The sequence below is a fragment of the Desmodus rotundus genome, chromosome 8, assembly GCF_022682495.2.
Source record: "Desmodus rotundus isolate HL8 chromosome 8, HLdesRot8A.1, whole genome shotgun sequence".
Classification (NCBI taxonomy): domain Eukaryota; kingdom Metazoa; phylum Chordata; class Mammalia; order Chiroptera; family Phyllostomidae; genus Desmodus; species Desmodus rotundus.
Window position 1 is genome coordinate 85859378 of NC_071394.1, and position 15255 is coordinate 85874632.

Here is a 15255-nt window from a genome sequence, read left to right on the forward strand (position 1 = left end):
TTTGAAATGTATATAATCACTGTTAATAGTGTAGTCCCTATTCCTCCACGGTTTTTTTTCTTTATAAGTACAATTTTATTTTTGTAAAAATAGACTCATATTATATATTTTTGCAACTTATTTGCAGTTAAATATTTATCTTGAACACTTACCCATGTTATTTGTCTCATTGTTTTACTGGCTTTTAATACTATTTGGTTGTATGGATTTTGCCATAGTATACTTAGCCAGTTCCCTGTTGACAGCTATTATGGTTGCTGCCAAGAACCAAATCATATTTTCATATTTTCTAGTGTGCTCTTAGACTAAGGACTGGCTATATAGATTTCTCCTACCACCTTCCCCATTTTTTGAAAGAATCGTTATTTGAAAGAATCCCCATTTGAAAGTTCACTATTAAAGGACTTAATGGCCTATTGGAAATAAGAACCTTTTCAATTAAGTCCTTCCAACTAAATTGAGTCATGTAGATACCCCTTTCTGATTAAAAAGTCTTTGGAAATTTGTTATTCCTCTAATGGGTCCCTTTTTATATAACAAAAGTATTATATATAGTTACTATTTAGATGTCCTTATCTGCCTTAAAGATAACATTTGAGATGAGAAAAAGGAATCAGGACTTGGTTGTAAATAGGATGACTGTATAATTTATGGTAGAAACTGGGACATTTCTGAGGGTAAATGGGAAGTGTTATTAATTACTCCAGGGGAAGCACAAACCAGAATCGTCTTAGGCAAAATGGGACATATGATTACCCTACCTGTAATCAGCTACAAACAAATTGATCTCTTATCCATGCTCTGGATTTGGAGTAAGAGGAGGAGAAGCAAAGAGTCAAATTGAAAAGGAGAGTAGGGGGAGAGAAAGGGAAGAGCAAGAGGAAGGGAGATTCTTAGAATTCTGGGCAACAGAACCAGTGTCACTGAAAGGAGAAACTGTGCTGCTTTTTACAAAAAGTTCTCCCCTACTCCAAGCATTATCTAAAGTTCTTCCTTTTAGAGAAGCTAAGATCAGACTAAGTTTCTAGGGAGATGTACATTTCATTCTGTCTGGTTGGCTTTAAAACTGATCGTTTTGAACTTTTATGTGCTTTCAAGGTATGACCTTAAGGATACAAGTAAAATCACATTGGTAGACATAGAGCTGATTGCTGCCATGGGCCCTCCAGGTGGTGGAAGAAATCCAGTCACTCCCCGTTTTATTCGACATTTCAATATCTGCACTATTAATACTTTCAGTGATGAAACAATGGTCCGGATCTTCTCATCAATTGTAGCATTCTACCTTAGGACTCGTGAATTTCCTCCAGAGTACTTTTTGATTGGAAACCAAATTGTCAGTGGAACTATGGAGGTGAGCAAATAATGCAATACAAAATGTTTTGGTATATATACACCTCATTGGGTCCTTACTGTTTTTTGTTTTTTTTTTTAAACATGTATTCTCTTAGACATGTACTTTGGTCTTCAGTGTCAGAGAAACTGTTAAGAAGGCTTGAGAACAGGAAGACCATAGACTTTGAAGTTAGGGAAACTAATTGGGTTTGAGCCTTGACTGCTATTTCCTAGCTATATGGAGTTAAGCTAGTAATTTGGCCTTCCAGAAACTCATTTTTTAAAGAATGTAAAATATTTCATTAATAATTTTCATATTGCTATATGTAATAAAATGACAATATTCTGGATCTATTGGGTTAAATAAAATATATTATTAAAATTGTACCTGTTTTTCTTTTTTAAAAAAACTGTTGACACTATTACATTTGTCCCTGCCCACATCCCCCCTTTGGCCAGAAACTCATTCTTTGAATTATTAAAAAGGGAGATAATACCTATTTTACAAGGTTGTTATAAGGAAATCATCTAGAACCAGTATATCCACATTGTAGGTATTTCCCAAATTGTCAGGTTTCCACTCTGATATTTATAAATTTTCTCTTCTCTTTCTTCCCTCCCTTTCTTCATGTTTGTCCTAAAAAAAATAAAATAAACTTAAGCATCTTATAAATATATTATTTTCAGCCAGATCACATAATTTAGGATTAGCAGTGAAAAAATGATAAGGAAACAGGGTGAGAACAGAAAACAAGACTGCCCATATGACCAAAGAGCAGGTCTTAATTCAGCATGTTATCTGCCTCTGCTTGGAGGTCAGCACTGGCCTTATTGCTAGTGGTAAAAGAAAAAAAATGTATTCAAGGAAAAAAAAATGTATTCAAGGTAAGTCAGTGATAATTTTATTGAAGTCAGCTTTCTGGAGCTTTAATAAAGTGAGGTTCACTTTGGGATCATTGCAACCAGAAGCAAAAAGCACCCCCTACAATCATTGCATCAGTTTCCAAGAGCATTGTGTCTTTCTCCTCTCATTCTGGTGGAAAATTTGGTTTGTTAAAATAGAAAAACTATGAGCAAAGAGATAGTACATTGTAATTGCTGTACTTAATTCTGATACAGAAAAGTGCTTCTATGTATAAAATATGATATTTATATTTCAGGCATCCCCTGAAAAGAGAAGGGAGTTGGTCAGGCAGAATGGGATACAGAAAGGATCCCTTTCCCACCCACTGTCTTTGAAGCATTATAGACCTACCAAGTGTGGAGGTTAGGGAAGGAAGGTGAATCATAGAACACACAAATAAATAAATAAACAAATAAATAATAATTTCATTTGGTTTTTTTCAGGCAACATTGTAAGTGATTCAATTTATCTTCCTTAAAGAAAATATTAAACCTTATTTGGTGAATTCAGCATATGGTAAAAAGACACTTTATTTCCATATTATAGCCAGTTAAGACAGAAGGAAGAAGGGGTAGAGAGAAAAAAAGAAAAGGAAAGGGAGAGAATACACTGGTTTGTTTTGAAGTCAATAGTAGTCAAAAGGAAATTGTTTTCTCCTCTTCTTCATTTGGAATGCTTCAGAATGAGTTATCTGACTTCCCTTTCTACTAAAGATTTTGTTTACTTAATTCCAGATCTATCACCTTTATATGGGACAGTCATAGTAACTGGGAAATAAAAGCATTGTTGCTTCTTGGGCTTGGGTGGAATCAGATAATATTAAGTTCCCTGAAATTCATAATGCCTGGCTGAGTGCTATAAACCACCCCCCCGCCAAAAAAAGATATATACCATGCTAGACTTAAGTACTATGCCAATAGTACTTAATTTTCCAAGCCAATATAATCTGATAGCTTAAATAAAATATTTTTCATAACATACTATTTGTTATATGGATTTGCTAATTATGAGCCTTTTATCTTTGCTTTGTTACTTTTTTTCATGTTCAGATATATAAACAATCCATGGAAAATCTTTTGCCCACGCCCACGAAATCTCATTACACTTTCAACTTGAGAGACTTCGCACGTGTCATCCAGGGCTGCTTACTCATTGGAAGAGATGCTGTGGAAAGCAAGCACACCATGATCCGGTTGTTTGTGCATGAGGTTCTTCGAGTGTTTTATGATCGTCTCATTAATGATGAGGATCGAAAATGGCTATTCAATTTAACCAAAGTTGTTATAAAGGACCATTTTAAAGAATCATTTGATACTGTCTTTTCACATTTGAGGAAAGAGAATGCACCAGTGAGTATATTTAGTGATTAAAAACATTAAGTTAAAACAGTACAATAGCATGAATTGTTATAATCAACTTATCTTTAAAAACTATTGCTTTTTTAAATATATATTTTATTGATTATGCTATTACAATTGTTCCATTTCCCCCCCTTCACTCTACTCCGTCCTGCACACCCCCTCCCTCCCATATTCCCCCCCTATAGTTCATGTCCATGGGTTATACATATAAGTTCTTTGGCTTCTACATTTCCTATACTATTCTTACCCTCCCCCTGTCTATTTTCCACCTACCATTTATGCTACTTATTCTCTGTACCTTTCACCCCTCTCTCCCCCTTCCACTCCCCTGCTGATAACCCTCCGTGTGATCTCCATTTCTGTGATTCTGTTCCTGTTCTAGTTGTTTGCTTAGTTTGCTTTTGTTTTTGTTTTAGGTGTGGTTGTTAATAACTGTGAGTTTGCTGTCATTTTTACTGTTCCTATTTTTTATCCTCTTTTTCTTAGATAAATCCCTTTAACATTTCATATAATAAGGGCTTGGTGATGATGAACTCCTTTAACTTGACCTTATCTGAGAAGCATTTTATTTGTCCTTCCATTCTAAATGATAGCTTTGCTGGATACAGTAATCTTGGATGTAGGCCCTTGCCTTTCATGACTTGGAATACTTCTTGCCAGTCCCTTCTTGCCTGTAAGGTCTCTTTTGAGAAATCAGCTGACAGTCTTATGGGAACTCCTTTGTAGGTAACTGTGTCCTTTTCTCTTGCTGCTTCTAAGATTCTCTCCTTATTTTTAATCTTGGGTAATGTAATTATGATGTGCCTTGGTGTGTTCCTCCTTGGGTCCAGCTTCTTTGGGACTCTCTGAGCTTCCTGGACTTTCCGGAAGTCTATTTCCTTTGCCAGATGAGGGAAGTTCTCCTTCATTATTTGTTCAAATAAGTTTTCAATTTTTTGTTCTTCCTCTTCTCCTTCTGGCACCCCTATAATTCGGATGTTGGAATGTTTCAAGATGTCCTGGAGGTTCCTAAGCCTCTCCTCATTTTTTTGAATTCTTGTTTCTTCATTCTTTTCTGGTTGGATGTTTCTTTCTTCCCTCTGGTCCACACCATTGATTTGAGTCCCAGTGTCCTTCGTGTCACTATTGGTTCCCTGTACATTTTCCTTTGTTTCTCTTAGCATAGGCTTCATTTTTTCATCTGTTTTGGAATAGATTCAACCAATTCTGTGAGCATCTTGATAACCAGTGTTTTGAACTGTGCATCCGATAGGTTCACTATCTCTTCCTCGCTTAGTTGTATTTTTTCTGGAGCTTTGAAGTGTTCTGTCATTTGGGCCTTTTTTTTTTTTATCTTGGCGCGTCTGTTACTTTAAGGGGCGGAACCTTAGGTATTCACCAGGGTGGGGTAACACTCCTTGCTGCACTGTGATGCTGTATGTGGGGGAGGGGCCGAGAGGGAGCAATGGTGCCAATCCACTCTCTGCCAGATTTCAGTCACTCCCTTTGCTACCCACAATCAAATTGGGCCCTTCTGGTGTTGCTTCCGGAGTGGGTGGGTTTGTGTACATTCTGGGACCCTGTGGATCTCTCCAATGAACTCTCCTGTGAGACTGGGAGTTTCTCCCACTGACGCCTCAACCCCCACAGGTGTTTGCAATCAGTGGTTTGAGGCTTTATTTCCCCTCGCTGGAACTCTGGGTTCTGAGGTCTGTCACCCGGTCCACCAGCTGGTGCCTTGCTGGCCAGCTGCAGCTTTGCCCACCCTGCTCCACAATACACCACCTCCCTGGGAACGTCAGCCACTGCTTGCCGCGCGTCCTCTCTGCCCCGGCTGCCCATCTCTGCCCCTCCTACTGGTCTGGATGAGTGTTTCTTCTTTATCTCCTTGGTTGTTGGACTTCCATACAGTTTGATTTTCTGTCAGTCTGGTTGTTTTTTGTTTTTAAATTTGTTGTTGTCCTTCTTTTGGTTGTGCAAGAAGGCATGGTGTGTCAACCTATGCCTCCATCTTGGCCAGAAGTCCTAGAAACTATTGCTTCTTAATGATCATATTCTTTTCAATTTCTTCATTGATAGGTATTTATTTTGAAAAGATTTGTCTTTAGAAGAATTATGTATGTAACATAGAAATTATTTAAAGAATAAAACTCTATATAATAGATGATAGAATAAAACTATATGAAATGATATAATAGATGTAAAGTGTTTAACACAGTGACCAAATCTTAATACTCAATGTATGGGAGTTGCTCAGAATGACTTCTCCAGCCTCTGGATGGTGAGGGAAAATTCTTTTAAATAGAAAAAAAGCTCTTTTTTAAAATTTCCTAAGGATAAAATATAATTTCAGATATTAATATTACAACTATATTATATACTACCCTAATGTTTAAAAGAATTATCTAATTGATAATCGTCCTATAACATGGACAAACCAAAGTTTTATGTATTTTGTTAAACTTATTTTAGAAAAATTTTTTGTTTTATAATTTGTTGATTTTCATTCTATAGGTAACTGAAAAGGACTTAAGAAATCTTATGTTTGGTGATTATATGAGTCCTGACCTTGAAGGAGATGACAGAGTTTATATTGAAATTCCAAATATTCACCATTTTAGTACCATTGTGGATCAGTGCTTAGATGAATATAATCAAACTCACAAAACAAGAATGAATCTTGTCATTTTTAGGTACCTACATTTGGTATTAATGGTTGAAATTACTATTTGTAAAAAATTATTGTGAAATATATTAAATGTATAAGAAGATATAAGAAAAATTATGGTGAACAACCTTGTACCCATAACTGAGCTTAAGAAATAAATTATTAGCAATTTATTTGAAGTCCCCTGTGTAGCCAACCTTCCCTCAAAGCATCTCCATAGTACCCTGCAGGAATAAAAGAGAACTCATGTGTCTTTGAACTTTTACTACACATGTGTGTTCCTAAACATAGGGGTGGTCAAAAGTAGGTTTACAGCTATTTGTATGGAAAATAATACAATAATAATACATAATAATACAATATACATACAATAATAGAATATAGTACAATACATACAATAATACAATAATAATAAATAGTAATACAGGAATAAACTGTTTAGCATCCTCACAACTATAAGCCTATATTTGCCTACTCCTGTATATGCACTGTCTTATTTTGCATTTTTAAGATTCACACACAAAAAATGATTTTTTTTACTACTATATTGCATTCCACTCTATAAGTGTTACACAATGTAGCTATTTTTCTGAGATAGACTTTTAGGTGTCTTCTAGTTTTTGCAATTATAAAAAAAGTTTGAATGTTCATGTCTCCTTGAGTACCTGTGTTAAGAATTTCTTTAGGCTATATTCCTGTAAGTGAAATTATTGTGTCATGATATGTGAGAATCTTCTACTTTACTAAGCTTTGCCAAAGTTCCTTCAAAAATATGTATTGTTATTAAGAGCTTACCTTGTTCCTCTCCCTTGCCAGTACTTAATATTGCCAGACTTGGTAAGCTTTGCCAGTCTAAGCAGAGTGGCTCTAACTTTAATTTCCATAATTACTAGTAAGGCTATCTTCCCTGAATTTGTTATTTTGTGATTTCCTATTTCTCACATAGAAATCCTTTTATTGAAAAGTTAAATAAATGTTTTTAATAAAAGCATCAGAATATTTCCAGTACAAGTGGTTACAATTTCATTTTATGTCCATAATTTGTGTATTACATTCCCTGAATTTGTACTTCAGTTTTCCTTTGCATCAAATGTTCCAATTGTAACTGCTTTTGAAAAATCACACATTTTTGATGATTACTTCTTTAAAATTGGTATGAGACAGCAAAGTCTATCCCTCTAGCAAAGTAAAACAGTAGTTATGAGTAAATGTACATTTGCACTTATATTTTCAAGTATAATATTGCTATTTGTAGGTATGTGTTGGAACATTTATCACGAATATGTCGAATCCTAAAACAGTCTGGTGGAAATGCTTTGCTTGTTGGACTTGGAGGAAGTGGTCGTCAATCTTTGACTCGTCTGGCTACGTCCATGGCAAAAATGCAGATTTTCCAACCAGAAATTTCTAAGAGCTATGGTATGAATGAATGGAGAGAAGATCTGAAGGTAAAATTATGAAGAAATCTAGTGTCTAAAATAATACTAGTGCATTCTTTTACCTGTGAAGAGAGAGCCAACCTGCATAGCTATATGCTGAATACAGTGATGATGATGATAATTATATTATCCATAAAGTAGTTACTATATGTGCTGAGCACTGTTCTAAGTGTTATACATACATTATTTCATTCTATAGTACAACAATTCAATGCAGAATGTATGGTTGTCTTTGCACTTTACTGATGAAGAAACTGAAGTTGAGCTTAGCTTCTTCAGAACTGTCTTGCTGTCCCAGTAACCAATAGAATAGTGGAGTGCCTGCTTGGGGCTTTCATCCTCATGTGTATATCACTCTGCAGGCCCAGAAGAGCGATAGCTCAACATGAAAAAAAGGAAGGGAGATATTGCTGGACTTTTTTCATTTTCACTGATCTTCACTGAATCTATATCTTGAAGGTGAACATAAAGAAAGATAGCATTTGAGACATTTTTTAATGAAAATGTTTAAAACTATAAACTTTTCTCTTAGCACTGCTTTTGCTGCATCTCCATAAATTATATGATGGGGTTTTGTGTTCATTTGTTTCAAAAATTTCCTCATTTCACTTATGATTTTTTCTTTGACCTTTTGGTTATTTAAGAGTTTGGTCTTAAATTGCCATGTATTTGTGGATTTTTAAAAAGTTTTCCTTCTGTTATTTATTTCTAGTTTCATTCCATTGTGATCAGAAAAAATGCTTGATATGACTTAAATCTTAAAAACTTTTATTGTGGTCTAAACTGTTATTATCCTAGAGAATGTTCTGTGTGCACTTAAGAAGAATGTGGCCCTGGTAGGTGTGGCTCAGTAGGTTGGTTGTCATCCTGCAAACCAAAAGGTCACTGATTCAATTCCTGGTCAGGTCACATGACTGGGTTGCTGGCCAGGTCCCTGGTTGGGGGCATGTGAGAAGCCACTAATCAATGTTTCTCTGTCACATCAATGTTTCTCTCCCTCTCTTTCTCCCTCCCTTCCCCTCTCTCTAAAAACAAAATATTTTTTTAAAAAGAAGTAGAATGTGTATTCTGCTATTGTTGGGTAGAGTGTTTTGTATATATTTGTTAGGTCTAATTGGTTTATAGTGTTATTGAAATCCTCTATTTCCTATTGATCTTTTGTCTGGTTGTTCTATATTTATTGAAAGTCAGAGTGTTGATGTCCTCTACAATTGTGTTGCTTTTCTTCCTTCAGTTCTGTCGATGTTTGTTTCATATGTTTAGAAGCTCTGCTGTTTGGTGAATAAATATTTATAATTGTTATATCATCTTGATGAATTGACCTTTTAATATTATATAATGTATCTTGTCCCTTGTGAGAGTTTTTAAATTAAGGCCTATTTTGTCTGATATTAGTACAGCCACCTTGCTGGTTTTGGGTTACTATTTGCATTGAACATATTTCCCATTCTTTCACTTTTAGCCTTTGTGTGTCTGTGGGACTAAACTGAGTCCCTTACAGGCAGCAAATCATTCAATCCTGTACTTTTATCCTTTCAGCCAATCTGTCTTTTGGGGAGGTTAATCCATTTACATTTAAAGTAATTGCTCATAGGGAAGGATATACTATTGGCATTTTGTTGCTTGTTTTCATTATGTTTTGTAGCTGTTTTTCGTCCTTTATTTCCTCTCTTAATCCCTTCTTTTGTTTTGTTGATTATCTGTAGTGACATGCTTTGACTCCCTTCTCTTTCTTTTATGTATATTCTATACTTTATACTTTATTATGGTTTCTGTTGCTGTCTAGCATTCTTTCTTTACAACTTGAAAGGGTTCCCTTTAGGATTTGTTGGAAGAGCAGTTCTAGTGGTAATGAATTCCCTCAGCATGTGTGTATGTGTATGTATCTGAGAAGGCCTTACTCTATTTTTGAAAGACAGTTCTCCATATCTGTGGTTCTGTTTCTGTTGTTCTAGTTGTTTGCTTAGATTGTTTTGGTTTTGTTTTTTAGATTTAGCTGTTGATAGTTGTTAGTTTGTTGTCATTTTACTGTTCATATTTATAGTATAGGAAATGGAGAAGACAAAGAACTTACATGCACAACCCACGGACATGAACTGAGGGGGTTTGCTGAAGGGAAGGGGGATACCAGTTGGAAGAGGGTAAAGGGGAAAAATTGGGACAACTATGATAGCATAATCAAGAAATTATACTTTAAAAAAAGACAGTTCTCCAGATACAGTATTCTTGATTGACAAGTTTTCTCTTTCCATACTTTGAATATAGCATCCTACTCCCTTCGTGCTTGCAAGATATCTGCTAAGAAATATGCTGTTAATTTTATGGAAGCTCCCTCATATGTGAGAATCTGATTTTCTCTTGCTGCTTTCAAGATTCCTGTTTTTGTTTTTGACTCTCAGTGATTGGATTATAATGTGTCTATATATACGATCTATTTGATCTATTGGATCTATTTGAGTTTATCATAGTTGGAGTTTGTAAGCTTCTTGGATTGGTATATCCATTTATATCCTCAGATTTGAGAAGCTTTGGCTACTATGTCTTCAAATAAGTTCTCAGACACTTTCTCTCTTCTCCTTCTGGAACTTCCCTAATGCATCTATTGACCCATTTGACCATATCCTATTGGTCCCTTAAACCAGGGGTCCCTAACCCCCATGCCACAGACCAGTACCAGTCTGTGGCCTACTAGGAACCAGGCTACACAGCAGGATGTGAGCAGCAGGCAAGCGAGTGAAGCTTCTCTTGCGTTACCACCTGAGCTCTGCCTCCTGTCTCCCTCTACGTCCTCCACTCCTACCCCACACCCCCTGCCAAAAAGTTGGGGGCTGCTGCTTTAAACTGTTCACTCTTCATTCATTTTCCTTCCCATTCCTCTAATTCAGTGATTGTAAATGACCTGTCTTTAACTTCACCGACTCTTTCTTCTACCTGATCAGCTCTGATATTGAATACGTATGGAGAAATATTCATCCCGCCATTCTTCTCATATTGTTTCTGTAAATGATGACTTGTAAATTCATAGGTACTTATAGATTAACAGCCTGCTTGCTTAAAGGATTCTAGGATCTAACCTCAAAGGAAGCAGATACCAGCCTTCAGGCATTTTGGCCCCAAGAGATTTGCTCACCAGTGACTGATGAATACCCAACTGTTGCTTGACCAGCTCCAAGATGGTTATTGGAGCAGACTGTGCTGACTTACACAGCACCCTCAATGAGACCCTACAACCCTCTCCATTTTCCTTTTCTCTGCCTTCCTCTTCCCCACTCATAAACCCCCTGCCTGCACTGGAATGTTAACATCTTAAGTCCCCCATCTTCTCAAGCTGCTGGCTCTTGAATAAACTGTCTTTTTTTGCACCAGTACTTGCCTCCAGACTGTTGGCTTTTCATGTGGGAGGCAGCAGAACCTGTGTTCAGTGTCAAGTTCAGTTATTATATTTTTCAGCTTCAGATTTTCTGTTTAGTTATTTTTTATATTTTCAATTTCTATTGATATTCCCATTTTGTTGATGCATTGTTTTCCTGATTTCCTTTAGGTGTATATTTGTATTCTCTTTTAGCTTATTGAACATCTTAAAACAGTTATTTCAAATTTCTTGTCAGAGGGTTCATAGATGTTTCTTTAGAGTTGGTTTTTGGGGCTTTATTTTGATCCTTTGATTGGACCATGTTTCCCTATTTTTTTGTATGCCTTGTGGTCTTTCACTGAGTTTTTAGCAACTAATAAACAGTCACCTCTCCCAGTTTTTACAGACTGGCTTTATACAGGGGGAAAACACCGATCAGCATGACTGGAGGTTCTGTGACTTCTCAGAACTTTTCTGGGCATTCATGCATCTTTTTGGGGGTTGTGCATGTGCTTTTATTCTATGTGCTTTGGGGTTTTAATTTCCTTTTTCTTCTCATGAGTTTTCAGTTTTGGTTTCTATTATATTCCTCTGCCCTTAATCTCTTTCTTCCCCTGGAACTTTTTGTGGAACTTCCAAGTCTGCTGCTGCATTGTGCTGGGATGCTTGCCTTTGTTTTCAGTGGCTTCCAAACTCATTTCCAAACTAGGCCCTATTCCCATCAGTGTTCTGAGTCAGGGAAGACAGAAATCAGTGCCTCAGGCAGCCCTCAGATAAACCAGATTACTGGATGCAACTTCTATTTTATTCCTTCTCTTCTGAGGGAGGAGCCAGGGATTGATGCTTTTCTCCTGAATGTATTGCTCTGCACTGGGAGAGGGGAGGGGCTAGGGTGAGAAAAATGAAATAAATTATCTTACCCTCCTTAAATTGTCCCTTCTCTTTTTATGTACTCCTGGGGGTATTGCACCCTCTTAATTATTTTTACAGTTCTCACAAAGGTTATTTTGTTCTGTAGATTGCTAATTTACTGTCTCCATGGGAGAAAGTGGGCCTGGAGCCTACCAGTCTGTCATCTTGCTAATGTCACTCTCAGTGACTTTTGTAAAATTTGGATAATACCACCTATATCACAGGTTGTTGTGATTAAATTATACTGTGTGTGGAAGGCTGTTTGTAATACCCCTGGCATATAATCAGTAGTTTGGAAGTTTTAACTCTTCTCCTATTTGGAAACAATTTCACATATTGTATATATATGTATGTATGTAGGCATATATGTAGGTATGTATGTATTTTTGTATCTTATGTAATCTTTATTGTATTTTTTTCCATTACCCTTTAGTCCCCTTACACACCCCTATTTAAATATGACTTCTAAATATAGTGATGCTTATGGCAATGTTAAATCTGTTTATTTATTATATTGTATTTTTCTATTTTTATGTAATAATAATTATAAAAAGTAACACTATAAAATAATTATAAAACACACGTGATTAGATACCATACTTCTTTAAAAGCTAGCTTGCCTAGTTTCGATAATAGAAAATTATTTCTAAAATCTCAACAGCCTGCATACTGGAAGATCGTTTTAGTGAAAAAAGGTATAGTTTGTATAATATTAAAATTCATCAGTTATTTAAATAATATAATTTATTTAAAATATATGATTTTTAAATAAAGATAAAAATTTATTTTAAAAATCATTTTCAGAAGTATATTTCAAGATATATTTTCACTTGAAATATATCCAGTGGTATGCTGGCAAATGTTTAACAACCAACTCTCCAGAGGGTTAAAGGGGAACCTCTCGTTTATAACATTTGCAAATTTCTATGGTATCAAAACTCCCACTATGGATGATTAAAGCTGTCAACCTGACATCACTGAAAACAGAGTTGTAAAGAGTTACATGTTTGAACACCTTACATGGTTTTTTACTGTATAAACACAGTCAATTTAAATAACCTCCATAGCATAGATAATAGTAAACATAATAAAATAGGAATGTGTTTATAACCTTTGTTCTTAATATAATTTACTTAATTATAAGTTTATATAATTTAATTTTTAATGCTGGCTTAGTTTATTAGTCTGTTTACAAGTTCCTGAAACTTTAACAATCAGTTCTACTACCCTATAAGTCATCTCCAGCATACCACTGAGCTCATATCTTTGTATTAGGTGGGAATCTTTGGTCACAATTGATGAACAAAACAAAATGAAAAGCTCACCTTAGCTTAAGCAAAAGACAGAGTTATTGTCTTTTATGACTTCAGAGTCCAGAGGTAGATAGGCTTTTCACATGGCTGAATTTTGGGGCTCAAATCAAGTCCTCAGTAATTACTCTGTCTCCTCTTTGCTTCCATTTGGCTGCTTTCACCAGCAGATTCATTCCATGTGGCAATACAGTTGTCCCCTAGTACTAAATTACTGACCTTTATATTCTCCATCTCAGAATGACAGATATTCTTTCTGTTTTCAAGTCCCTCTTAGTCCCTGAAGTAAGACTGTGATTGGGCCCACTTAAATCATATACACTCCTCTGAATCAATGACTATGTCTAGGGGCTCAGGAAACCCTGACCAGTTGGGTGTCTCCCATCAAGGGACAGGCAAAATGGAGGCCCTGATTGACAGACCCACCAGAAGTGGGGAGAGGTAGTACTCTAAAATTCAGAAGTTGTTGTCAAAAGAAGGAGAAAGGGAGGAAAACAAAAGCAACAAATGTATATCATAATATGATTATAAGTACATTGAAAAAAATTTTATTGTTATTTAATTACAGTTGAATGCCTTTTCTCCCCATCTATAAGTACATTTTTATTTTAAGGTTCTATTAAGGAATGTGGGCATGAGAGGCCAGAAGACAGTCTTTCTAATAACGGACACTCAGATTAAAGAGGAAGCTTTTCTAGAGGATATAGACAGTGTACTCAATACTGGAGAAGTACCTAACATTTTTGCAGCAGATGAAAAACAAGAAGTGATGGAGGTAAATGCTTTTTAGGGAGTGCTTTTCTCAGCACAGAAATGTTCTTAAAAAATGTTCACTTTTCTTCAGGATAAGTGTAGTTTGAGCAGAGGATTTTGGTAATTAAAATTTTATTTTTTGGTAGATTTTAGAAACTTTTTTTTGTCTTTTTTATTGTTGTTCAAGTACCATTGTCTCCATTTTCTCCCCACCACTGCCCCCTCCCCACCCTCCTCACCTCTCACCCTCAATCCTATCCACCTTTGGCTTTGTCCATGGGTCCTTTATACATGCTCCTTTACAACCCCTTCCATCTTTCCCACGTTATCTCCCTCTCCCCTCCCCTCTGGTTACTGTCAGTTTCTTCTTTATTTCAATGTCTCTGGTTATATTTTACTTGCTTGTTCATGTAAAGTTTATTATTTTAATACATCTTTTTGGTGAATTTTAAATTGCTTCTATAGTTATGAGACAGAATTTTATTTTATAATTCCTTTTTTCATAGTGATGGCAGTTTATTTCATCCGTTTTATTTGGCATGTTTTATGAGTGACTAGAAATTTTAAATCATGTCGTAGGGTTACAGTGATATGAGAAAATATAGCTTTAAAACACTACTTGATTAGCTTTTCTGGTTTACCACTGATTAAAATTCTTAAAACCCTTAATAAAACTACTTGTCTTAACAATTCTAACATATCCAAGAACAATGCTTTATGATTAAATGGACAAAAAACACAATTGTCAAGCACTCACTATTTCACATGTCCTGCCCTTCAACTACCATTTCTAAGATCTTCTTCAACAAGATCTCTGCTAGTAATTTACCCTTTCTCTTTATCACAATTGATTTTACCCATAGAATACATATATTATGCACACTTGTATGCTTCCTTCCAGCCTGCAGTGATAACATCTAGAGTAAAATGGATTTACCCTTGTAAAGTTGTTGTGAGGTCAGAGAATCAAATGAAATAAAGCACTTATGGAATGTCAAACACTTAAAAAGCTCTCAGTAAATGGTACATTACCAGTTTGTAGCCTGGATGAAGAAGAAGAAAAAAAATTATCCCAAGTTTCTAATTTTATCTGGGCAATGCCAAGGATGTGGGCAAGGCTGCTGAAGAATGGTGATTCTCATAACTCATAGGATAATCACATTCCCCATACTCCCATTCAAGGAATAGTCACCTTTGGGGAGTAGGATTTCCTAAGCTTTGCTAGGCTTTCCTGCTCATTTT

At 35.7% G+C, this 15255-nt stretch overlaps 1 protein-coding gene across 4 annotated transcripts in view; it reads left to right on the top strand.

Annotated features, from left to right (window-relative positions):
• The window catches only part of DNAH12 (dynein axonemal heavy chain 12), a 219239-nt gene that overhangs the window by 131995 nt on the left and 71989 nt on the right, over positions 1–15255 (top strand). For all 4 annotated transcript variants that reach the window (XM_045192339.2, XM_053929996.1, XM_053929995.1 and 1 more), the window contains 5 exons: positions 1099–1354; positions 3289–3588; positions 6094–6272; positions 7503–7695; positions 13874–14035. In XM_045192339.2, coding sequence (XP_045048274.1) covers positions 1099–1354; positions 3289–3588; positions 6094–6272; positions 7503–7695; positions 13874–14035 — 1090 coding nt within the window. The remainder of the gene's footprint in view (positions 1–1098; positions 1355–3288; positions 3589–6093; positions 6273–7502; positions 7696–13873; positions 14036–15255) is intronic.